We start from the raw sequence: 26,214 nt of genomic DNA on the forward strand, positions 1-26,214 counted from the left end.
GCTGTGCGAAAATTCGTAAGCCGTTTAAGAGGGTTTTTTCTCTCGCTGTTTGAGTACTTTATTTTTTCGGAATAGAACCAAAAAAAAAAGATACCTAATTTTATGCTACAGTAAGCCAACAAGGGAAAAAGTTCATTCAAATATTTATATTTTAGCCTTAAAATTTAATGTTTACTGTACTGCTTTAAAACAGCATATTCCAAAATTATACAGCAAAACAAGACCTATGAAAATTTAATTCTCTATTACATATTTTTAACAAAGAAAAAATATATGTACATCTATGTACATATTAGTAAAATTTGTATGTTTTTTTCATTTTCGATCTACGACTGTTTAGTTACTGCAGACATTGGTTCTTAAAGAACTGTTATACAGTCGATTCAAAAATTTTACAGCTACTGCAACCACAGCTTGTCCTTAAAGAACTGTTATGCAGTGGGTGAACCCCGACCGCAATATCATAACAGTTTATATAACAAGATTACATAGAAGCTCTCTAGTCATTGAATCTACAATTTTTGATTGTTATGCAAACAAATTGAAATTGAAGTTGTAAATAAATTCAGTTTTCTTAATAATCTCTAGAGAGCTTTTATGCAATATTATTAATGGATAACATGACAGACATAATGAATTACGTAAGAATTTCCAAGTACCGACTAAAAGTAAATCAACATCATCATAATCATCATCATAGTAATTTAAATCGAACAGATTTTCAAAGACAGCTCAGTCTACAAATTCTTTCTGAAGCGGAAGGATGTCTATTTTCGCTTCTTTTTTTTTTTGTAATAAAATCATGGTAATTTTGTGTATTTTTTTTTATTATTTATCGAATTCTTAAAATAGCATGAAATCATACGCCCAGACTACTTCGCTATGACCTTCAATTAATGCGCTAGCTGCTTTTAGCAGCCTTGAAATGTTAACGGCCATATAGAACGTCTCCAGCTGGGCTACAGAGCCGGCCACATTTCTTCATAGTCAACTGCAAACATTTACCATTTTCATGCCATTTACAATCCTTGTGGACTTGCGGGCTACAGCTGCTGATTTATAAGCATAGCCACAGCAACTGCAACAGCAACAGCAACAGCAAGTGCAATGGCAACAGCAACTGCAACTGCAACTGCAACCACAGCAGTTGGCAGAGCTTGAACGTTTTATTGTTGTAATTGTATTGCAGTAGAATGAAATTAATTTGCTATTGGCTGTGCTCTGTGGCCAGGCATTTATCTAGCTGCTGCGCAGCTGCTAAAATTTGTCAAAGCGAGTTAAACCTCGCAAAGCCGCCGCCCAAAAGCCGCACAAAGCGCACTTTAAGTTACTAGCGAAGGCCAGCCAAAGGGGAGAGCCAACATGCCACAGCAGCAGCAGAAGCAGAAGCAGGAGCAGCAGCAGGAGCAGGAGCAGCAGCAGTGGCGGGCTCAAGTGGCTGCCATTGTTATGGCTGGCACACTTAATAATCAGACATAATAGTTGGGGCCCGAGCCAGACAACGATGCGCAACAGGTGGCTGAACAGAGGACTGAAGGCTGGTGCCAGGTGGGTGGTGGGTGGCGGCCGTTGTAAGGTGTTAAGCGGCAGCTATTGTTGGCATTGCAGCTTGCAACTTGGCCCGTTGGCCCCGTTTGCGAAATTGGCCTTTAATAAGGGCTTGTGGTCGTTGCTGTGGCCTTATCGGCTGGCTGTTAAGGCGCTTTGCCTTTAGGCTCAGCCCGAAACTCCTTTTTTTATTGCTGCCAACAAAAAAGCAATTTCCTTGAGGTGCAAAGCGAAATTGAAAAGGGCATAATGACTTGGTGCCAAACAACACAAAAAAAAAAAAGGAAAAATGAAACGAAAAAAACAACAACAAATAAAAGGGGCAACACACACACGCGCGCATACACACACCCGCACAACCAAAAGTATCTGGTCATTAAAAAAGGCTTACAGCGTGCCATTTATTACATTTTTTATAAAGCTCGCAGCATGGCATAGACGAGGGGAAAAAATATAAATAAAGAGCGAAGAACTTGAGTAAAAATTATTACTAAAATACCAAAATTTACAAATGAGTTTCGGAAAAGCATTTCCACACACAAATTTTAAAGGAAATCATATTTGAAAATACAATAAAAACGTTTATTACTTCTGAGACTTTATTACTGAAATGAAACTGGAAGGTAGTCATAAAACATTCAATCTGTGCTCATAATGGAGCCTTTATGTTCCATTTTAAATAATATTTTATGTTCGGTAAATAACATTGATGTCTGTCAATAATCCCTTGGAATGAAATAATCGAGTGAAAGTAGCTGGAAATAAATTTCTGGAACACATGCGGATATTCACTCTATAGAATATATTTGTATACATATACGTATTTCACAATGTATAATCTCACCGCAAATAGCAAAAATTCTTGGCACAGCGCAAATATTTTGCCAACAGTTGCCGCCAACAAAAAATGTGAATAAAATGCGCAAAAAAACGAGGGCTCTAATAAAAGTGCACAAGAGCTGAAACAGAGCACGTTAAATGGCGAAAGTTTCAAATAACTTTCTTTTCCTTGTTTATCTTTTATTTTTGTGTGATGCTCTAGCTTATGTACAAAGAAAAATTGTCAAAGTCATGCGAGGGGATTGCGAGGAAACGAGGAAGCGGCCAAAGCACTTTGGGCCACAAAGCCAAAGGCTTTTATAAAATGATCCAGTCATTGTAGCTGAACTTGGCAGGAAACCCGAAATGATGCTGAACTTGCCCCCGAGTGTGAAAAGCCCTTACGTGTGCTTACTTTAAACAAATATTTTGCTGGCACATTTTTTTAAGAACTAATGAAAAACAAAGCAGCAGAGAGCAGCAGGCATCCATACACCTCTCTATTAAATGCGAAATGAGTAAAAATAGCCGCGCTGTCTGGCCGCGTCTGCTCATTTGTCGTTCTCGCTGATTTATACGGCAATTTGCGCAACATGATCAACTGGCGGGCAAGGGGCGACTCGGGCAAGCGGTGTGCCAAGAATTTATAAATACAAAGGCAAGGCAAATCAAGCAACCAAAAAGTTGTAGCATAACTTCAGGCGTCGCCAGTCTGCAGGCAGGCAGCAAAAAGCAGACGTCAAGTTGACTGCCTTGTTGTTGTTCTTGTTGTTGCAAATTTACTTTTGGTGTTTGCGAGAGCCCAATATAGTTGGGTCAGGTATACCTTGCTTATACCTTGCTTACAGCTGGTATAAGTCGTGGTAAACAGGATTACATGAAAGGGACCCGACACCATGCGATATTGATATGGGTTCTAATCCTTATATACATATATATCTTAGGCCTGCATATTTCACCTGATTTAAATGGATAACAAAGTGATTTACACTGCTTCGGGCAATCGTGAAACAACCCAGCTACACTGTCTGATTTTGTGGCACTTTCAGCACTTGGTTTCTGCCTCAATTTCCTGTTCAAAGTACACAGCGAAAACCTAATTACCTCGCCGAGCACCGAACACAATACGCCAGCAATTGAAGGCAACAACTTTTGGTGTTTGCTTTCTATCATTACTACGAGCAATTGTTGTTGTCGTGTCTGGTTGGCTGGTAGAGTAAACTTCCGTTGGCAGTTCCTGCCATTGAGGCGCAGACGCCTACATAGGCACCGACTCGGTACGGCACGGCTCGCCTCGACTCCCCACACCTCACCTTGCTTCGCCTTGCCACGACTCAGTTAGTGTCTATCATTTTTATGGCTATTTAAAGAGCCATAAACAAAGACGCGTGTGTGGTTTTATGTGACTCTGTGTCCATATATATCTATGTATGTGTGTATATACATATACATGCATATGTCTGTGTGTCTTTGAAATTGCCTTGATATTAAATTGAGTTTTATGTGTGATTTCCGCTCTTAACACTTTGTTGACAATGAATTTTATGGTCGGTTTGTAAAATGTTTTAAAAATAACTGACATATTTACTCAATCTCTCACTCTCGCTCTCTCTCTCTCTCTTTCCCTCTCTTGGCAGACGGAACAATTCGCTGTACTCTGGATACTCTTCACCATCATTGTGCTAGGCAATTCGGCGGTTTTGTTCGTGATGTTCATCAACAAGAATCGCAAATCGCGCATGAACTACTTCATCAAGCAGCTGGCATTGGCAGGTGAGTACATAGAGCGCGCGATTTCAGCTGCCAAGAATATAATTAATACATAAATAAATCAAATTCAATCCACATTTGATATATATAAAGATCTGTGCGTTGGGCTGCTCAATGTGCTGACTGATATTATTTGGCGCATCACCATCTCGTGGCGTGCCGGAAATGTGGCCTGTAAGGTCATCCGCTTCTCGCAGGTGTGCGTCACCTATTCCTCCACTTATGTGCTCGTGGCCATGAGCATTGACAGATACGATGCAATAACACATCCCATGAACTTTTCAAAGTCGTGTAAGTTCTCGTTCCCAGAAACTTTTCTAATTGGAAAATCTTTTGGCAGTTGGGCCTAACGCAAAACATGTGTGTCTTACCTTTGCAGGGAAACGCGCTCGTCACCTGGTAGCAGGCGCTTGGGTTGTCTCCGCGCTCTTCTCCCTGCCCATCCTGGTGCTCTATGAGGAGAAGCTCATACAGGGCCATCCGCAGTGCTGGATCGAGCTGGGCTCGCCAATGGCCTGGCAGATTTATATGTGTCTGGTGTCGGCCACGCTGTTTGCTGTGCCCGCCCTGATAATCTCCGCCTGCTATGCGATTATTGTGAAGACCATATGGGCCAAAGGCTCTATCTTCGTGCCGACAGGTAGGTAGACTAGCTAATCCCTGTGCTGTGCTCCCTCTTGCTCATGCGTTCGCCTTTGGCTAGACCGTGCAGGTTTCGGTGGGGCGGCAACGCGACGCGCCAGCTCCCGGGGCATCATACCACGGGCCAAGGTCAAGACCGTGAAGATGACGCTGACGATTGTGTTTGTATTCATCATCTGCTGGTCGCCGTACATAATATTCGATCTGCTGCAAGTCTTTGGCCAGATACCGCACTCGCAGACCAACATTGCCATCGCCACATTCATTCAGAGTCTCGCACCGCTCAATTCGGCGGCGAATCCACTTATCTACTGCCTGTTCTCCTCGCAGGTATTCCGCACGCTCAGGTAAGTGGCAGCACGGCCCCAATCAATCGCCCCTATTCAATGCCCCGCCCATCCTTTAGCCGCTTTCCGCCCTTCAAGTGGCTGACCTGCTGCTGCAAATCGTATCGCAACAACTCGCAGCAGAACCGCTGCCACACGGTGGGCCGTCGCCTGCACAACAGCTGTGATTCCATGCGCACCCTGACCACATCTCTGACGGTCTCCAGACGCTCCACCAACAAGGCGAACGCCCGGGTCATCATCTGCGAGCGGCCCAACAAGGTAATCACTGTGGCTGCCATGTCGGAGGTATGATAGCTGGCGCACTCGACCCGCAGGCGTTCAACGTTTGCGGTCCGTGGGCCGACGTCCTTCAGCGATGCGGAGTTCCTTTAAGTGAGCTGAACGGCCGCCCCGCCGCGCCCCCAATTAGCAGGCTCTACGAGGCTTAGACAATAAGTGCGATAGTTGTGTATGCATAGCGCGAGCCCAAATCGAATATCGAATACGCAGACACTTGTATATATACACTAATATATATAAGTAGATGTATGTCTATGTGTGCTACGAATTCAGTGCGTGTATTTCCCATTGCAATTTATCTATTAAGTATTTATGCAGCTAGCCCGTAACCATTACCGTACCGTAATTTTAAACTCTATTTTAACTGCATTAAGGTTTGTGGCATCACAAAACGTTTGGGCATGTTTTTTTTTCTATAATTTATACGAAAAGTTCTCTCGTTTTCGCCCAAGACCAAGTGGTGTTATTTTATTGTAGAGCAAGTAAATAAAAACACTCCTACTCGTATTCTATTTATCAGACTGATGTTTTTTATTTACACGAAATTAAGTAATTGCATTTCTTTTCTGTCCAACTAGCCGCTAAGCCAATTAAGTATTTACATATATACAAATACATATTACTATACTCTATATTTATATACATATATATAATCGCTATCTAATTGTCTCTCTATGTACCAATCTTGAATCTGTAAATATACTTAAATATTCTATAGAACTTAAGCGTGCACCACTTGTCCAAGCATTGAAAACCAAAATCTTTAGACACTTAATAAAAACTTCAGAATTAATAGAGCATAACGTTTTAGTCAATTTGGTCTAAGCTAATACTTATTTAATAATTATGTGTATCAACTGGCAGAGCATAAAGAATAAAGGCCAATATATGTACAATAAAAGAATACAAAACGAAATTGAGAAATCTGCGGGCTCGCATTTTAATTCATTTTGGCATGCGCCACAAATTTCATTCTTAGGTCTCCATGCAACAGAGCACAATGGGTCCAAGGACGACGCGACAAGGACCAATGGCAGAGCAAAGAGAACTGGCTGGGACAGTTGGGACAGCTGAGGACATGACGGGACAGCTCTCGTTCTCACTCTCCCCCTCACACTGCCTCTCTTAGTTCATTTATAATTGTGGTAATGTGGGCAGCTCTTGACGTCAATGGCCAAAAGTCAACGTGAACACAATAAATTAGCCATATGCCTGCATCGAATATGAAAACATATTTTATTATGCTCCGATTGCGTAAATGGCACTAACTTTATTTCACTTCGTGTATATAAATAGCTGCAATGACATAATCGCGACCATCGAAACTGACTAATTAATGCCGTTAATATAGCCAGTTGCCAAATTACGAGCATCAAGTGCAGTCCGCTTTCATTTTCCAATACGCTTCATTGGTAACGCGGCTAGGCGTAAACAGTTTGCAATGAGGCTTTCATAATTTACTTACCAACTTTTAATTGAAATACCATTAGAGCGACAGTCCGCTGGAGGAAGGCAAAGCGAAGAGAAATAAACGGTACAGCAAAAGAAATAAAACTTTACAACTGGGCAAACTGCATTAATTATAAATGTGTTGGAGATATATAGATAACTTGTATTAACTGTCATAGATCAGAGTATAATAATGAATGAATGAATAAATGTGATAATGTTGTAAATGTTGATTACACTCTGCCTGTCTGCCTGGCTCTCCCTCTGACTCTTTGTCTACAGAAAATCGTTTAAGTTGTGCATATGTATACAGCAGAGGTATTGGTATTTATATTTGAATAAAACGAAGCTATGTAGAATGCTTGCAGCAGCAGAGACTGCTCCCATTCGTCACTTAAATCTCAACTGCAACGATGTCTACCTGGCGTCAACATTTGAGCGCAATTTAGTCTCTCTATATAAAGGGCAGCTGCTGCGGCCCATCTTCAGTCGCCTGGTGAGAGCCAGTCGTGCAGTGCAGTGAATTGAAGTGAAGTGAAGTGTGTGATCGTTCAGCTAAGCATTAAAGACTTGGAGGGAATACTTATTCTTGGAGGAAATACTTAGAGAAAATACTTAGAAGCAATACTTAAAGCAAATACTTGGATGGAATACATAGAAGAAATACTTGAAGAGAAGACTTAGAAGAGAAACTTTAGGACTTAAGTACTTGGAGGAAATACTTAGAAGTATATACCGTGATATTAACATTAATATGTGTGCATTTACGTAAACATAAGTCTCTAGTACTTAAAATACTTTTCTTGCAAGTTTAGGAGTTAGGAGGACATGGGTAGATTATCACATCAAACGAAAATCTATAAAATTAACATAAAATTTTATTTAAAATTTTGACACTCTAACCTTTATGACATAAAATTGACGATGGGTATTGATTTTTGACTCCTTCTGCCTGTTTCATGCTTTTAACATTTGCTAACTTTATTGAGTGATTGAAAAGCGCAAGATTAAGAGCTGCCAATATTTCAATAAGAATAATCAGTTCGGTAATCTTAAGCCATTCGCTTTACAGACGAATACCCTTAATTTCCGAAATACCCCAGAAATGACATGACACATTTAGGCTTTTCCTTCAAAATCATCGAACTCTAACACATAAAAACAAACAATTTCGAAATTATACAAACAGTGTTGTTGAATCCATCCGTTCGCACTCTTACGTCGCTTGTGTAATAGTCAAAATCACAGTAAAGTACCATATTTTTAGAACTCGTCCCATAAATTTATGTGCAGCTCGTGCTTTCCCCTCGAGAGCCATGTTCCCCAACTATTGCTTTGCCAAGGTGCCCAACGACTATGGCTACGATCTGTTGTACATGCCAAAGAACGCCTACAATGGTAATCGCCAGCGCGTCGACTCGCGTCCGTTGCGACATCGCGGCAAGGTCACGGACGATGGGTTCCTTGCGCAGCAGGCTCTGCAGGACAGGCACAATGAGAGGCTGCGCAGGCTGCACGTCCTGAAGCCTCAGCCACGATCAGCCGGTCGAAGCGTGGAATTTCGGCTGCCTCCAATGGATCAGCAGCTGCCCAGAGACAGGGCGCATGCTGGCAGCATTGAGATAGATGATCGGGAGTACGGTAAAAGGCAGCAGCAGGGTCCTCCTCAGCCACAGGGTGCTCCCCCCGCAAGGAACTTGCCCGACCTGAGTCGAGGTCCGTCCGAGACTAGCTCCGACTTCTTCAACATCCTCTACGATAATGTGCTTAATGCGGTGCACTCCGCCGTCGAGCATATGGTGACCAAGCACTTTGCTCACATCGTTACCAGAATGGACGAGATTGCCTCAGATCTAACGCAGCAAGAGACGCTAATGAAGCAGCACAACAACGATGTAATGGGGAGTAAGTGAGCGTGAGTTTATTAGAGCACTAGAAATTGATGATCATTGACCGAGCCCCCAGAAATTGTTGAGCAGAATGAGTCAAGCCTCAACCAGTTCAAGTTTGTTGCCCAGATGCTCATCGACAATCAGACGTTGTTCTATCGCGCGCTCAACAACCAGCGCCAGTCGAAGCGAAAACTATGCACAGATGACCTGACGGACGAGAGCAAATGTTACAGTGTGGAGTGTGCTCAGCGCCTGTTGGACGAGTACGATCAGAGGGAGGAGTCCGACACGGCTGTGCAAAGGCCGAAGGCAAGTCCTTCGCAAGATAGACCACAGCATCAGCTATGGGAACAACAAGACTTACGACCTCTATTCCAGCAGTCCACATGCAAGAATTGCAGCCACAAGTCCTCGAGGTCTGGCAACTCCAGCTGCTCGAGACCAATCGCTGTGCAGCGCACGGGCAAAGGCATTTCGACCACCAGCATGCCCGACTTGCATCGCTCGCCGCTATTTCCCTCGTCCAGGACTCTCAGCTGCAAGAGCAGCAAGCATTCCAGCCAGCGTTTAGTCACGCCCACTATGTGGACGCCGTTAGGCACTGGGCCACGTGGCAGCCAGGCGTCGCCGTCGAGCGCAACTGGATCGAGTCGCAAGTGCCGCTGCCAGGTCAACCCATCCGCGCCAGTCACGCAGGCTACCAGCTCAGTTGGCTCGAAACGAAAGCTACGTAGCTACGGCAAATCACTGCCAAGTCTGGATGATGAAAGATCCCAGAAATAGTCAATCCTTAATCTTTGATTTGGGCCTGAGCGCCAACCCGCGATAGCTGCCAACTGTGTTCCATGGCATTTTAAACTCCCATGCACACAGTTGACAGCCATACTTGGTTGGCACAGTGCCTAGATTATGTACACCAAATTCTACAGATTTTACAAATTTAATGTAGTTAAAGTTTTTACAATATTTAAGTAAATTATTAAAGAACAAGTAGTTCAGACTGCTCGACTAGCAGATACCCTGAACCCAGCCAAAAACAGATTCCCATTGTTCCAATTCATAGGAAATACACGACTATTCTTAATCGCTTTTATGGTTTTCGAGAATGGTGCGTACAAAAAGTGAGACATGCTGGTGGATTGACGTAATTATAACGACACAACTCAGCTGAAATCTCACTTTCACTGGGTTTAGGGTATAACATATATTTGAATACATGAACAAATAATTCATACATAATAATAAAGAGGTAAATTTGGATATATAATAATTTGAAATAGCTCGTTAGCCAGACCTCATTTAGCTTCTAAGTTGCAGTAATATACATATGTATTATCCATAAAACCAAGATTGTTATAAATCCAACTTTGGGTTAAAATCCATTAAAGTTTGATCTACATATCGGCTATAGATTTAAGGAAGCCTTAATCCGAGCCCTCAACAATAGTTGCTCTATTTTTAAGCTGTACAGACTCATACTGGTTTTTCTTGAGCAGATGGCGCTGCACAAATGGAGCCAGGAGTAGAGGATCCACAGAGCTAACATCCTGACGTCCGAAATATAAGAAAGTAGCCAAGTTTGAGATAATGATATTCAGTAAAGCCCCAGTCATGGTGTACAGCAGGAATGATATATGGTATACGGATGAGCCGCTGTGTGGTTCACTGCAATAAAATATCAAATATAAAATATAAAATATAAAATATAAAATATAAAATATAAAATATAAAATATAAAATATAAAATATAAAACATAAAACATAAAATATAAAATATAAAATATAAAATATAAAATATAAAATATAAAATATAAAATATAAAATATAAAATATAAAATATAAAATATAAAATATAAAATATAAAATATAAAATATAAAATATAAAATATAAAATATAAAATATAAAATATAAAATATAAAATATAAAATATAAAATATAAAATATATAATATATAATATATAGAATATAAAATATAAAATATTCTGACGCTTACAATTCGGCTGTTGAATTCAGATAACGGTTCATGTCGAATTCGTAGGTGCAGTTCTCCACGGAAACTGGCAGCTTCGTATGACGGAAGGAGCCCGTGAGATTGTCTATTTGTGCATTAACCACAATCCAAGCCATGATAGCAAACGATACGATGCTGCTCAGAAACATGCTCTGAAAATATATAAAAATTCAATTGGAAATATTCTTGACTTCAGTTGATGTGATGTGATGAACAAACCTTCTCCCCCACCCAGGGCATCAGCATGCCCACAGTGAAGATGCCCAGCATGGGACCGTACAGGCTGGACTGCAGCGAGGCTGACAGCTGCAACACCATGCCTAGATGCTCAACCACGTAGACCATGAATATGGAACTGATGCCAAAGACGACCACCACCAGACGCATAGTCAGGGCTACAGTGCGCTCCGTCATGGGCCTCTTGATCATTCTCATGCGCGGCTTCACAAAGTCTTCGAGTATGACGGCGGCCAAGGAGTTGAGTAGCGTTGAGAGCGAGCTGAGCGCCGCACTGAACACGGCCGACACAAAGAGACCCGGCAGGCCGGGCACAACGCCCAGCACTCGCATCACCAGAAGTGGCACGAGCTGATCCCGACGTCCAGCCAGCTGCAGACATAGGCAAAGGGCAAACTGTAAGACGGAACTCTGAAGGAGCTACATGTCAAACTCACTCCCGTGGCCATCGGATCGCAGTCATAATACACGGCAAAGCACACCAGACCCACATAGATGCAGCCCATGTAGAGCAGGGTCAAGCCGATGCTAAAGGTGAACAGCGTTTGCTTGATGTGCTTCAGGGAGGGCAGCGACATAAAGCGTTGAATGGTCGCCTGATTGATCGAAGTGTTCTGCAGCTTGAAAAAAGTGCCGCCAACGAAAACCGATAAGACGCTCATGCGCACCGTGGGATCCAGGCTATATCTATATAAAAGCAAAAAGAAACTCACATTCATAAACTCTCTCCGAGAGTTAGATTCACTTTCGCACGACTCACTCAGGCATGTTGAGGCGTCCGCCGTCCAAGTTGCGCTGCCAGAGCACACCGAATCCGCCGACGTCTATGGTGCCCTTGATCATAATGACCACCAGGGAGCCATACATGATCACACTCTGCACGGCGTCTGTCCAGACAACGCCCTTGATGCCGCCGACCGTCGTATAGAAGGTGCAAATGATAATCACAATCGGTGTTATGGTATGCACGCCAATGCCACTGACTTGGTTGAAGGTCAGCGCCGGCACATACACAGCGATGGGCAGCCAAATGATCTGTAAAGCGCAAAAACAACTTGGTTATACATATATTCCAGGAACTGTCTCTCCCTGGGCATTCACTTACCGCCTTGAGCACGAAGAGCGAGGCCCCAAATAAACGCATTCGCCTGCTGAAACGTCTCTCAAAGTACTGAAAGAGTGAGTGTGTATAAGTATCTATGTATGTATTGGTAGCCCAGTCAAGGTAACCAGCTGAAAACAATCTAAATTTAAATACGCCACAGAACAGAGCTTAAGGCTAATGCAAAACTACAAAGGTCACGGCTGTTTGCAACAATATTTATTATTGAATCGAATCAGTTTGGGCTCGGGTCCATCATCTCCTCCAGCTTAAGCTGTGTGGAGGAAATGTGCAGCTCCAGCTGCTTGGTTTCCGCATCATCGCTGGCCACACTCGCGTACGCTCCATACCAATAGCTCTGCAAGCTCCTTGTCGACCAGGCGCACATCCTGCTTGCCAAAATAGAGCGTGGCCAGCAGCGAGCAGAGCAGCGTGCCCACAGAGCCAATCATGGTGTACCACAGGAACGAGAGCTCATGCAGGCTGTGACTCTTGGCCTCGGGAGACGTTCTATAAGCACAAATTGAAATGTTAGGAATATAACATATTTAGGCTGCCGAACGAGAGGCATACGCGCTGGTCGTTGCATTCCAGTTGGAGCGCTGCTCGAAGCAGTAGTCGCACTCCTCCACGGAAACGGCAATGGCCATGGCAATCTGGGCCCGCACAACGATGTAAACTGTGAAGCTGGTGGCTGATGCCCGTTAACAAACTCTGTAATAGAAACATAAATGGGGCCATAATTGGTTAGGTCGTCCACTGGCAGGAGCCGAGTCGAGCCTCTGTGCAAACGAACGGCAGGAGCATGCCAAATGAAAAGGCGCCGAGCAGGGGGCCACAGGTGATGGCAGCCACTGTGGACGATAGCTGCATGACCATGCCCAATTTCTGCACAATGGGCACACTCGCCATTGAGATGAGCCCAAACACGACGACCACGCCTCTCAGCACATTGGCAGTCTGGCGCTCGGTCAGTGGGCGACTGCGATGGGACTCGACAAAGTCCTTCAGCACCACCGCCGACAGTAAATTGAGTGCGGTGGAGAGCGAGCTGAGTGCGGCACTAAACACGCCGGCGACAAACAGACCCACAATGCCGAGCACCATCCCAGCGCTTTGCATCACATACAAGAGTATCACCTGATCCTTGGCACGTGCCAGCTGCAAAAGGGAATGAGAGCTGATAATTAATGGATGTTATGACAGCTTAACCTATACATCTGAAATTATGACAGCTTCACGTACACTTATTAACAATAAAAGTAAATATAAAGGAAGGGTAAGGGGAAAACTCACACCCGTGGTGATGGGATCACAATGGTAGTAGGCGGCAAAGGCGAGCACGCCGAGATAGATACACATGGCCATGACAAGCATGAAGCCTATCAGAGACAATAAATGCGCCTGCTTAACGGCCCGCACGTTGGGCAAGGTCATAAAACGCTGGACTGCCGTTTGGTTAATGCAATTGGCCTGCAGCTTAAAGAAGGCGCTGCCCATAAACAAGGCTAACACGCCCATGCGAGCCGTCGAATTTAGTGTCATGCTGGCGAATGAGAGAAGTGCAATACATTTAAGGAGAAGGCGAGGTTAGTAAAATAAAAACAACTTACTCGGGACCCACCAAGCGCTCGAATTGACGATTGCGTTCCAGCACCACCGTCAAACCACCCAAGTCCGCAGTGCCCTTGACTATGACAAAGCCCATGGCGTCAATCATGACTACTCCTTGTATGACATCTGTCCAAACGACGCCCTTAATGCCGCCCTGGACAATCGGAAAAGTCAGCAATTGAAACGGATTTATATAAATACTCAACTTATTATGCTCGTATAGAGAATGCATGTCAGACTGGTTAGTGGCACGATCAAATGGACACAAATGCCAGAAACTTCAAATAAAGAAAAAGAAGTCAAATATATTGTCATAAAACATATAATATATAAAATATATTATATAAATTATTTAATAATATAATATAATTTAGAATAGCTTAGTGAACGAATAATGTAAATATGATAAATACTTACCTTGGTTCAATGTTAGAGCAGGCACATAAATGCATATCGCCTGCCAAAGTATCTGTAAATATAAAGAAAAAATTATAATAATAATAATAATAATCAGTTGAAACACTCAATCGGAGCACTCACATTCATCAACACGAAGAGGCAGGATCCAACGATACGAATACGTCGATCAAAACGTCTCTCAAAGCACTGCCGAGCAGAGCAAGGATACAACAAAAGGAAGAACAATAATAAAAATAAAATATAACAAAAATAAAAAAATAAAAAAAAATAAAAAAATGAAAAATAAAATATATCTATATAGCAACAAAATAACAATAACAATAATAAGATTTATTAAAAGCAAAAATTAATTTAAATGAAAAACATGATAACATTTAAACAAAATTATTAATTTAATGGGAATTAAAAAACAGTTTTAGGATATAAAAACGACAATTTATTAGCAAGTAGCTTTTATCGTTGTTTATGTTCAAGGCTTCTCTGCAGTAGGATCAGCCTTGCGCCTAAAGAGCTCCTCGAGATCCACAGCCTCATATTGTTTCTTGGGCAGGAAGCGACGCATGCAAGGCGTGACCAGGGCCGGGTCCATTTCAGACACATCCTGCCAGCCGAAGACGAGGCTCGCCAGCAGGGCGACCACAGTGCAAATAAGTCCGCCCAGTGCAGTGTACCAGAAGAACGACAGATGATATATGTTACGATCTGTTGAGGGACTACGAATGGAACAAAATATATATTTTATTAGTCTGGTAACTTCCTCATACTTACCTGTACTCATGCAGAGTGCGCCAGACGGTCGCATTGTCAAAGGCGTAATCACAGCCCGAGACTGAGACTGGCATCTTTGGATATCGGATCTCGCCCTGCATTTGCGCCAGCTGAGCCTTGACGCAGATCCAGCCCAGGACTACAAAGGACACCAGACTGCCGGTCATGACACTCTGGAAAAAGACCTTGCATTAGTTGAGTCCATGCTGAATGCTATTGGGGTAAGACTAACTTTAGCATTCACCCAGGGCAGGCACACGCCCATGGCATAGATCCCCAGCAGCGGCCCCATGGACACAGCCGAGGTGGTGGTGGCCAGCTGCAGCACCATGCCCAGCTTCTCCACCACATTAACCAGACCCATGCAGCTTAGGCCAAAGAAGACCACGATGGCGCGCAGCAGCAAAGCGGTTTGGCGTTCCGTCAACGGCTTCTTGAGCAACGGACGCACCACATCCTGTGAGATCACGCATGCCATCGAGTTGAGTCCCGTGGACAGCGAACTTAACGCGGCGCTAAACACGCCAGCCACAAACAGCCCAGGCAGACCAGGAAACGAGCCCAAGGTGCGCATCATCAGCAGCGAAGGCAACTGATCGCTGGCCTTGGCAAGCTGCAGAAAGGTCATAAAAAAGGCTCTAAGATAAATAGATGAAGTTGCCACCAAAGAGGACTTCTTATAATATAGATAGAAGTATAAACGTTGAAGGGGCGTTATCGACTGCAGCATGCTCATTCACGGGCCGAATGGTGTTAAGCCAGTTTTCAGTTTTGCCACGCCCCCAATGGGCATGCATTATTTTCGTGCAAAGCAAATTGTCAAATTTTCAGTTTATAGGTTTAAAACGGTAGAAGAACACGATTTCGCGACTTTACATGCCCCCAAAGGTAGGGCTTGCTCAAAGGGCATAGATACGTATCTGGCAGCCCTATATCTTTTTACAGAGACGGGCGGCCATATTCAAAAAATGATGTCAACAAATCTAATTCAGACAAATAAAAGCATTATTATCGTCAATATACAAACACTATACAAAAAATGTGTATTTCTTTGATCAAAATGAGAAACATAACAGGGGTCCGTCGAATATGGGCGGCCTTGTAAGGTTGTCTTATGGGTCCGTCGAATACGTAAAATCCATATCTTTTAAGCCTTGACCTCCAAGTTTCAACTGTCTAGTTCTTCAACTACCACAGTTCCTGATATATCAGAATACGAAATACCAGACCCTATTGGGCACATCGAGAAAATCTTAACCCTTTCGGGGGTATATAGGAGTATATTTAAGTCTTTAATAACGGAGAATGGAATGTATTCATACGGCCAGTCGAATGGACGGACCAACGGACAGACGAACGGACAGCAAGACGTACAACAAAGAGAACATTGCATAAAGCCAATATACCAGTTCACTCTCTTAAATGAGTATAATAAATGGTAATTAACAACATATCTATGCAGTTAAGACAAGTACATCCAAGGCTTACCCCGGTGCTAATGGGATCACAATCCTGGTAGACGGCATAGGTGACCAAGCCCATGTAGCTGCAGCAGCTGAGCAGGAATATGAGGAGGACCGTATAGAGGAACATGCACTGCTTGGCATGCTTGTAGCTGGGCAGGGAGAGAAAGCGTTGGATTGACACTTGATTGACATCCGATGATTGTATTTTGTGCAGAGTGCCGCCCACTATCACAGAGACCATAGACAGCCGCACGGTGGGATCCCAGGTCCATCTGTAAATAAACAAGGTGCTCAATGAAATTCGCAATGGAAACCAAATGCAATGATTACTCTGGCGCATTGAAACGTCCGCTGTCCTCATTTCGCTGCAAGACCACGCCCAGGCCGCCCACATCGTAGGTGCCTTTGATGCACACTGCCAGAATGGATCCGTACATGACAAAGCTCTGGATGACATCTGTCCAAATCACCGCCTTGAGGCCGCCCTGAAATTGCGGCACTTTGTATGTGAGCGAATGAATGCCAAGCCAGGCCGTGTTTTAATGAAATCTCACCACACACGTGTAGAAAGTGCAAATAATGCAAACAATGGGCGTGATGACGTGGATGCTCGTGCCAGTCACTAAAATTGTTGAACTTTAGCTTCGAGGCCAGCGACTGAGTGAGAAAACTCACCTTGGTTGTAGGTAATGGCAGGCACATACAGGGCCACAGGCTGCCACAGCAACTGCATGAAACATTGTTCAATATGAGTTCCGATCTATTTAAATGGTGCTTACCATGCCAATGACGAATAGCACAGCTCCGAAGTTTCGAATGCTGCTACCGTAGCGCAGCTTAAAGTACTAGAAATCATATGTTAATTATCTAATGAGCAATACGAAATGCTTATTGATAAAATAAAATAAATGCAGAAATGCAAAAATAAACAAAATGCAGAGACAAACCAAATATTTACAAGATTTTTAGTAACGAGTCGGTGTGCATGATGCATGTTAGTGGCATGCCTAAAAACAGAAAAAAACAGAGCATTTATACAAATATATCACATATAGAACACATTAAAAGATTAGAGTCCAATAAAAGTTGCAGTCAAACACGGCGTATACTTAATCAAAACTTTTATTGCTTAAGTCTTAAGTCGTAGGCACATTTTATGTTATTTAGGCAGACTTTAATGTGGACTCATTAAGCTCCACGCTGGCATATTTGCTCTTATAGAATCGCCGCATGCATGGCGCCAGCAGATCCACGTCCACATCCTCCAGCTCCACACGTCCAAAGACGAGGCTCGACAGCAGGCCAGCCAGGATGCCCACAAGAGATGAGAAAAGAGTGTAGTTCATGAAGGATGTATAGTAGATATGCTGGAAAAAGCTGAGCGAACTTTTTTAAAGAAAGAAATTACTAATTGAACAACCGAGTGCAGCTCAAGCCGTAACTCACGCCGGCTCCGTGGCAGTCAATGTGGCATTTGCGAAAGTCACGCCGGGCGCGTCGTACTCGTAGGTGCAGCCGTCGACGCTAACCGGCTTCATCTCGTAGTGCAGCTCGCCTGAGAGGGCGGCCAGCTGGGCGTTGATGCACAGCCAGCTCATGAAGACGAAGGAGCACAGGGCGCCAGTCAGAGCACTCTGCAAGGCCAGTTATACAAGCTATGAATGTAACTTATCCACACATTCCTGAACTGCACGGAATACAAACTTTTGAGTTTAGGCGTGGGCAGAGCATGCCCATCACAAAGAGCGCAAACAGCGGACCCTGCGTCACCGAGCTCAGTATCATGAACAGCTGCATAACATGCGTGCCCATGCGCTCTACGCCGAACACCAGGACGGTGCTCAGGGTGCCAATGGTAACGGTGCAGAGGCGCATCGTGATGGCCGTCTGGCGCTCCGTCAGGGGCCGTTTGCTGAGCGGCTTGATGTAGTCCTCCAGCAAGACGGCGGCCATTGAGTTGAGCGCCGTGGACAGCGAGCTGAGCGAGGCACTGAACACGCCAGCCACAAACATGCCGCACACGCCCGGATATGCGCCCAGCGTGTCCATAACCAGCAGCGGCACCAGCTGATCCTTTGCCTTGGCTAGCTGACAGTCAATCACATTACGCTCAGCATTGCAACAGAAGTACACACAGGTCACCTACCTTCGTAGTCAGCGGATCGCAGTCGTGGTACGTGGCGAACAGCAGCAGGCCATTGTACAAGGTCAGTGACGTTAGGATTATCACTCCGAACCCAAACAGCAATGTGCTCTGCCCCATTGCCCTCACGCTGGGCAGCGACAGCAGACGCTGGGTGATGATCTGATTGCAGCCGATGTTGTACGTCGAATGGGCTGTGTAGCCAATGAACAAGGCGAAGACGGACATGCGCGTCCTCGGATCAAATGTCCATCTATTCGAGAGATTAAAGTACGTAAAAAATATAAATACACCCAAGTAATAGTGCTCTAATAATGACTGCTCGACTAGGAGATCCCCTTACTCCTTCAAGGAATTGAATTATTATTTAAAAGTTTTTGTGTAAATGGACTATCTTCATAAATTGTTTATGGACTGACTTCGTGAAACTTTCAGATCGTGATTATAATATTTGCATCTGCAAAAACACAAGTCTCAAGTATTTAAAATACGCCTTTTACAAATTTAAGGATGAGTGGGTGGATATAGGGGTGGAGGGTGAATTATAATAAAAACCGAAATTCTATAAACTATATATAAATCCACAAAAATGTAGCTAAGGCAGCTGCATGACAAAAGCTGAATGCTACGAGACGCGATTGAAGGTGCATTAATAAAACTTGTGGAAATATTGATCATAGTTTGCTCGTTCAGTAAAAAGCATAGCCCCATGAACGCCTCTGAAACTGTTGGCCAACTCCTCTAGTGAATGTGACAAAAACAAAACTTGAAACTAGAGTAGGGGCAGCTGCATGACAAAAGCTGAATGCTACGAGACTAGATGTAAGGTATATCAATGCCAAAGACTGAACAATATCAATTCCTTGCTCACGAAATAGAAATTATAATCATATGATTCTCAGAAATATAAATGCTCTTAATTTAGGTATTCTAGCGAATTTATGGCAGAAGCTAAATGCGACGTTACAGCATGGCAGAAGCTGAATGATATGACACTCGACTAGCTCTATGTAGGACAGATGGATGGACAGACAGACGGACAGGGCTAAATCGACTCAGCTCGCCACCCTGATCAAGAATATACATATATACTTTATGGGGTCTGCCACGCCTCCTTCTGCCAGTTACATACATTTTAACAAAACCATTATACCCTGATTTCCCATTTTCAATGGGTTCAGGGAATAAAAATATGATATTACATAAAATATATAAAATATTTCAAATTAAATGTGCAACATGTTGATGATCACCTACTCTGGCCATTCGAGGCGTCCCGTTTCCAGATTCCTTTGGATGACCGCGCTCAGGCCGCCCGCATTCAGGGTGCCCTTGATGACAACAATAATTATGGCGCCCACCATAATTATGGTTTGAATAACATCCGTCCAGACGACAGCCTTCAAGCCGCCAACCGTGGTGTAAAATATGCAAATAATACACACCGCCGGCGTAATTACGTGAACATTTACGCCCGTCACTGTGAACGGAAAGCGCAACAATTGAAACAAACTCCAGTCGATCTGATTGAAAACGTACCCTGATTAAAGGCCAGCGCTGGCACATAGATGACGATAGGCAGCCAGATTAGCTAGACGATGATAATTGGTTATTTGTGTCTGTGTCTGTGTATGTGTATTTGTATTTGTGTTGCGTACTTACTGTGGTTATGCTAAAGAGCACCGAGGCAACTACACGAGTTGTTCTGTTGAAGCGCAGCTCGAAGTACTGTAAGCATTTTAGTTGATTTGGTATTTTGGCATCTTTCGATTCGGACAGTCTCAACGTTCACGTTTACAAACACATAATAAAAACGAACACACACACAGCGCAACGCATACATAATCGAATATTACGCATACGCCGTGTAGCCGATATCAGAGATAGCCTGTGAGACACCACCACATAGCCGTCAGCAGGCCATTGCGGACCATTGCTGGCAACAAACAACAATTGGATGTTCAGCACAGCAACGAGTCTCTGTGCTCCTATTTGCAATTTGCTGGCAAACACACATAAATATTTCACTTGACACGACAGCAACAAGGCCCAACAACAATGCTCCGACTCATCAATAGCTTTAACGCACATTTGTTTTCGACACTGGTCAATGTTTTGTTCCACAAAATACCATTGATGTCGTCTACTTTGATTTCAACAGCCGACAATAACTGACACACCCGAGTGATTGCTTATTTAGAAATATACTCGTATATCAACAATTTACTTATAATTCACTTACACATATTACATATTGACATGCGAATTTCGGCACAATTCAACAGAAAAATTTAGAGTGCAACACATATCTATGATATAACATGCTTTCAGATTACTTAGAAGTAGAATAGAAAATCATCTTCAGCAAGCCGAAGTCTCAAGACCTCTGCAAAGTATGAATTCTGTTCAAATGATTTTCCAAGTAGCAATGTGTATGTATTTTTAAAGCATTAATATTTAGTGTAATTAGAGAGCAAGTATGTCTATATATTACAGGTAAACGTATATCAGATAGCGCTAAACTTACCTCGTATGTGGAAGTCAATTGAAGATTGCAGAAAACGGGCAGGAAAATATACCACGAAATCATTCCAGATATGGCCAGGGTAACCAATATGAACGCATATTGAGTACCATACACATAAATCTCAGTTGATGTTCCCAGCAATGATATGCCCGAAACGAAACTACAAAAATAATAGATAAAAATAAAATAGGAATAAATTAATCAGAGAATTGAATATAAAGGCAAATATTAAAAATTCAAAGTCTATAATAATAATTCTATTTAAAAAATAAAATAGGAATATAAATATACAGAGAAAATATATAATTAAATTATAGATCAAATAGTATAAATTCACAGACTTTAATACTTTAAAACAAAATTTATTAAAGTTTTAGCCTTATTTTCTACCCTCTACTCTCTTCATATTCCACATCTCAAGTGGTATAAGCAATTTTCATCCTTTATATTATAGTTGGCAACAGAAGTCCAGTTTCTGGCTTTAATAACGGACAGACAGACATTCCACAAAACCAATAAACTAAATTTAAAATTTTCCTCTCCTTCTATAAATGACGAAAAAAAGACGTTAGAGTGGAAAAGTCAACAATCCTTAATAGTACAAAATATTAAGACCACAAATGAAGATGAAATGGAACGTCTGCTACGGCAATAATATGAAAAACTTTTCAAATCTTTGTCATTTACATGCATACACACATATATCTATATATATAGATATATATATATATACATATATACAAATATATATCACAAAACATAATTCCAATCTGGCGATTAATGTACACAACAAACTTCATTTTAGTACAGCCCCGAGATATGTGCAGTGACCCCGGGCCATGGTCGAGGCATCAGAAAAGTTTCGTACTGCCAAAATACCATTAAAAGTTGATAACAAGTGGCGTTGAAGTACAGTATGCAGATGCAGATACCAAGCCCACTATAATGCGAATTGAATAAGAAACGAAATACTAAATTTCGGAAAATAAAATGTAAAATCATAATGGAACAGCTCGTTCAAATGGGGCTGGCAAGTAAGGAAAAACTGGCGAATAATTGTAATTCAAGGCACGTTGCCAGAATTTGTTGCAGAAAGCAAACGACGGCACATAGCATGAAGGACAACAATAAAAGGCGCCCAAAACAATTGTCGTCGGGGCAAATGACCAAAATCTGGAAAGCAGAAACATGAACAGCAAAAGTATTGGAAGCACTCCATCCAACAAAATAAATGTATACAAGTACATATATACATATATATATATATATTTTTTTTTTTTTTTTTTTTCTGGTTTTGCAGTCATTAATGCGGTGACAATACGCCCAGGACAAAGGCAATGCGCCGTTGAAAGGTGTTTGGCCAAACGTGGTAAACAGAGTGGCCCAAAAAGCGTTGGCCAACACCAAGGTCGGCGTGGCCAAAACAAAAAGTAATTTGGCAAATTATTTGAGTTTGCGGCTGCCGTAAGTTTAAATAACTTCAATCAGGCTTAGTTCGTTTAGCGATGAGTGGCGGCCCGACCAACGCAGCGCGAACTGCCAAATCGTATATTTAGCAAGAAAGTTATGCAAGTTCCCACCACGCCGTATCGAAGAGCATTATCTACATAATCATCAGGCATAATAATTCGGACTCTGACACTCTACTATATTGTATTATATATATATTTTTTTTTGTTTTTATTCATTCGCGCCTCACTTTCCACTCCTCTTTGGGTGCAAAGTTTGAGCAAAATTTCTTTTGTTTGCGCTGACAAACATTTCGCCAGACGACGCGTCTTTGGGCTGGCATTATACAGATTCCGCATACGCACGGTTAGTCGCGGCTACCTTGCAGCAAATCAAGTGAAATTAGGCACATATTTTTGATTGCTTTCCGAGAAAATGCCGAATTTCGTTTGGCTAGGCATTGTGCAAAGACCAATCTGTATAATCAATGTCAGCAAATTTTTGATTACGAACAAACTCTCCGAGACGTCGGTATTTCAATTTATTTATGCAATTTTTGTCAGTCTCTTAATTTATTTTAATTTAATTCTTTTGCTTAATTTTGTATATTTATATGCCTTAAATGTGCATTAAAATTAGAACTAAATAATAGTAGTAGTAGTAGAAATATTAAATTAAAATAAATTGTTATACTGATAAAAATTCCATTAAAATTGTAAATTATTAATTATCATAATTATTAGTATTATCATTAAAAATATTTTATTATTATTATTTTTATAAAAAAAATAAAAAAGTCTATTCAATTCTTATTTTCTTCGTTTATTTTAATTAAATTTAATTGATATTTTTTTATTTTATTTTTTTATTTAATTTTATAATATTTATACATATCAGCTTTAACCTCTTTTAAAAAATACGAAAAGAATATCAAAGAGAAAATAATTATATTTAATATATATATAATTATTACATATAATTATTTTCTCTTTGATATTCTTTTAGTATTTTTTAAAAGAGGTTAAAGCTGATATGTATAAATATTAAAGTAAGCTGCAAAGCAGAGATATATCAAAAGTGAAATACTTTCATGCAAAAGCATTTTGGGATTACACAAATCAAATATGACTTTAAAGTAACTACTTGAGCTCTAATTAAGTAACTATAATTTATTGAATGGCATTTCATTAAATTTTTTATGTTTTTACAACTTATTTAACATGACAATTAACCTCCTAGGTAAATTAATGTTCTTTCCCTATCGGTATTGTATTTAAATAGAATCTGTGACCGAAGCGGACAGACGGACAGACAAAAATAATGGCCAGGTTCGTGTACAATTCAATTTAAGCCAGCACTGCAAAATTGCTTGACCCCAGCCAGCGAGAGCACACAGAGCAATCCCATTAGGCGCTGCACGCTCCAGTCGAGGCAATTAAACAGCCCTCGTATATCCTACGTCATGCCCGAAAGGGGCGGCGCCCTAGACGCATTTACATACTGTTGCTATTTGCTGTAACTCACCTAGCGACCAGGGATAGCGAAACCGGAAGCACTTTCATTTTGCGTCCACCCACCAAGTAATCCAAGGCCTCCGAGCCGCGACGCTCCTCGATGCCGGCGGTGCCGGCGCCATCTTTTTCATCGGTGGGCAGTTGGCCCTTTTCCAGTTTCTTCTTTTTCTCGATGAAGCCAAAGTAGAAGCCAATTACGGCACAGACCACCAGCATGGCTATGAAAACCAAATAATCAACAATGCCAAAATGTTGCAGTGCGCTGCTTAAATCGCTCACGCTGGGCTTCTCCGTCAAGCTGGAAGACGATATTGTTGTTGTTGTTGTTGTTGTTGAAAATGTTGTTGGTATTGTTCCTTCTGTGGTGTCAGTGGTGCCGCTGGTGGTGGTGATGGCAGCGACGGTGCTGATGCTAGAGCTGCCCAAGCCTGATACACTGGTTGTTGCTTTTGCCGTTGTGCTGCTAATTATGGATTGGACTGTCTGAACAATCGCATTGACCACTGTCGGCGGCGTATTAACAGCCTCAACCGCATCCATTATTATTTCCTCCCTCTGAATGGTCGTTGACATAATTCAGTAGACCGCAAGTTGCTTTTATGTGTTTATTTTCATTGACTTCCTGTCGTGTTGCCTTTGCGCACTTTTTGCTTAAATGCGCTCAACTTTGATTACTTTTGTATTGGTTTACAGGCACACACAAACACACACACACACGCTTATACGCTTCGACACTTGTTGCAGCCCTTTTCGATTTTTCATTAAGCTTCTGTGGGAAGCTTGTATATCCTAATGACCAGCACGGATAACTTTGCCACAAGTAAAACTGGATTACTGGCTGAATTGAAAATTGAAAACAAAAACTAGTTAATATAAACTGCATAAATATTGTGAGCTTTTCTTTTCTTCTGTAACTTATTTGTTCTTTATATATTGTCAAAATTTATTTTATAATCCTAAACAAAATTCATGTCTTGAGTACAGTATAGAAACTATTTTTTTATATATAAAATTGTTATTAAATTTGATATATTTCATAGATTGTATATTTAATTTATTTGTATTTGAATATATCTATAAAAAAAAAAAAGTTTTTTAATTGAATGATTGGAAAATTGATTTATTTTAATTTTTATTTACTCTTATTTACTTTTATTTTAATTAGGTAATAGTTTAAATAAACTGCATAAATATAGTACACGTTTTTTTCTGCTGTTAAATATTTGCTCTTTATATATTTTCAAAATTTATTTTCTAATCGTACAAAAATTCCTATCTAGAGTACACTATATATATTTTATATGGGAAACTGTTATTATATTTTGTATATTATACATTAACTTTATTTATAGATATTTGAATATATTTGCAAACAAATAATCGCAAATTTAATTTATTTTTATTTTTATTTACTTTTATTTATTTTTATTTCAATTAGGCAATCATTCGCACATTCACTTTAGTCGACTCTCACTGCAAAATCCTTTTGAAAATCAGGATAAAAACACACGGAGATCACATTGAGCGCTCAAACACAAGCTGCACGCACGAATCGCAGCGAAAAACTGAAATTAGAACTCAAACTGAGCATCGTCCACGGCTTTAGTGATCAGATTTAGCTGATGAAAGATGAGCTCATAATTCATGTAAGTCTTGTCTGTGTGTCGAGGTCTTATATTATATTGGGTAGATAAAAACACACCCCCACTCGCCCATGGACGGACGTGTGGCGGGAAAGGCTCTTTGTGCGCCATTGGATGAGTTCAAGTTATACGAGATAAACTTAGATAAACTGTACTTCTGAATGGCTTTTGTTCAGTTTTTTTCCTATCATCAGGTAGTCGCACGTCAGGTATTATGTTGACATATTTTATAACACCTTGATAACTCCGATTCTTACTGGCCCTTGGCAGGTGCTACTGGTTATGTTTACACTGTACTACATATGTGTATATAATATAAAGATCATATTCAAATATTAGTCAATATCAAAATTTAATTTTATTATATTGTAATTGCATAAAAATAATTCAAATTATAAGAGATTTCTAATAATATTATTATTATATTATTAAATTATGCATTTGTTGTGTTATCCAGTGTAATTGCTCACGTTGCAGTCGCTTGAAAGATTTCCCATTTATTTACACTGCAGAAGTTATAAATGACAATTTGCTTTGTGCGCCCCAAAAGATCATAAACGAGAGGCTGTG

General features: G+C 41.4%; 3 protein-coding genes and 1 pseudogene across 10 annotated transcripts in view; 2 read left to right on the plus strand and 2 right to left on the minus strand.

Moving 5' to 3' along the window:
• Positions 1-6,332, plus strand: part of LOC6573660 (cardioacceleratory peptide receptor) — a 48,460-nt gene extending 42,128 nt beyond the window's left edge. Inside the window, exons 3-7 of one of the 2 annotated variants that reach the window (XM_001999690.3) lie at positions 4,005-4,140; positions 4,231-4,428; positions 4,517-4,777; positions 4,841-5,126; positions 5,186-6,332. In XM_001999690.3, coding sequence (XP_001999726.3) covers positions 4,005-4,140; positions 4,231-4,428; positions 4,517-4,777; positions 4,841-5,126; positions 5,186-5,420 — 1,116 coding nt within the window. In that variant the 3' untranslated portion in view covers positions 5,421-6,332. The remainder of the gene's footprint in view (positions 1-4,004; positions 4,141-4,230; positions 4,429-4,516; positions 4,778-4,840; positions 5,127-5,185) is intronic. The other variant, XM_032729298.1, reaches the window with a different exon arrangement.
• Positions 6,333-7,955: 1,623 nt separating this feature from the next.
• Positions 7,956-9,739, plus strand: LOC6573659. 3 transcript variants are annotated; one of them, XM_015167057.3, is made up of 3 exons: positions 7,956-8,762; positions 8,823-9,058; positions 9,128-9,739. In XM_015167057.3, the coding sequence occupies exons 1-3, from the start codon at positions 8,174-8,176 to the stop codon at positions 9,530-9,532; spliced, it is 1,230 nt and encodes a 409-aa protein (XP_015022543.1). In that variant the 5' UTR covers positions 7,956-8,173; the 3' UTR covers positions 9,533-9,739. The 3 variants fall into 3 exon arrangements, with proteins under 3 accessions (XP_015022543.1, XP_001999725.1, XP_015022544.1); XM_015167058.3 differs by having other exon boundaries at positions 7,957-8,762; positions 9,131-9,739; XM_001999689.4 differs by having other exon boundaries at positions 8,823-9,739.
• Positions 9,740-9,743: 4 nt separating this feature from the next.
• On the minus strand, positions 9,744-25,572 carry LOC6573656 (sodium-coupled monocarboxylate transporter 1). Of its 5 annotated transcripts, XM_001999686.4 has the most exons (11): positions 25,415-25,571; positions 24,012-24,839; positions 21,039-21,198; positions 17,148-17,213; positions 17,044-17,095; positions 16,923-16,990; positions 16,699-16,853; positions 16,391-16,640; positions 15,135-15,515; positions 14,903-15,075; positions 14,508-14,847 (listed from the first exon to the last, which is right to left on the minus strand). In XM_001999686.4, exons 2-11 carry the CDS (start codon positions 24,572-24,574, stop codon positions 14,604-14,606), a joined length of 2,112 nt encoding a protein of 703 aa, XP_001999722.2. In that variant the 5' UTR covers positions 24,575-24,839; positions 25,415-25,571; the 3' UTR covers positions 14,508-14,603. The 5 variants fall into 5 exon arrangements, with proteins under 5 accessions (XP_043863179.1, XP_043863181.1, XP_001999722.2 ...); XM_015167052.3 differs by lacking the exons at positions 14,508-14,847; positions 14,903-15,075; positions 15,135-15,515; ... (3 more) ...; positions 17,044-17,095; positions 17,148-17,213 and adding exons at positions 17,473-17,754; positions 17,815-18,002; positions 18,073-18,456; ... (2 more) ...; positions 20,051-20,102; positions 20,174-20,239 and having other exon boundaries at positions 25,415-25,572; XM_044007244.1 differs by lacking the exons at positions 14,508-14,847; positions 14,903-15,075; positions 15,135-15,515; ... (3 more) ...; positions 17,044-17,095; positions 17,148-17,213 and adding exons at positions 9,744-10,414; positions 10,744-10,913; positions 10,981-11,370; ... (1 more) ...; positions 11,759-12,033; positions 12,104-12,169 and having other exon boundaries at positions 25,415-25,570.
• LOC6573657 lies at positions 12,305-14,324 on the minus strand (annotated as a pseudogene).
• Positions 25,573-26,214: the final 642 nt, after the last annotated feature.

Source organism: Drosophila mojavensis, unplaced genomic scaffold (assembly GCF_018153725.1).
Source record: "Drosophila mojavensis isolate 15081-1352.22 unplaced genomic scaffold, ASM1815372v1 contig_16, whole genome shotgun sequence".
Taxonomy (NCBI): Eukaryota; Metazoa; Arthropoda; class Insecta; order Diptera; family Drosophilidae; genus Drosophila; species Drosophila mojavensis.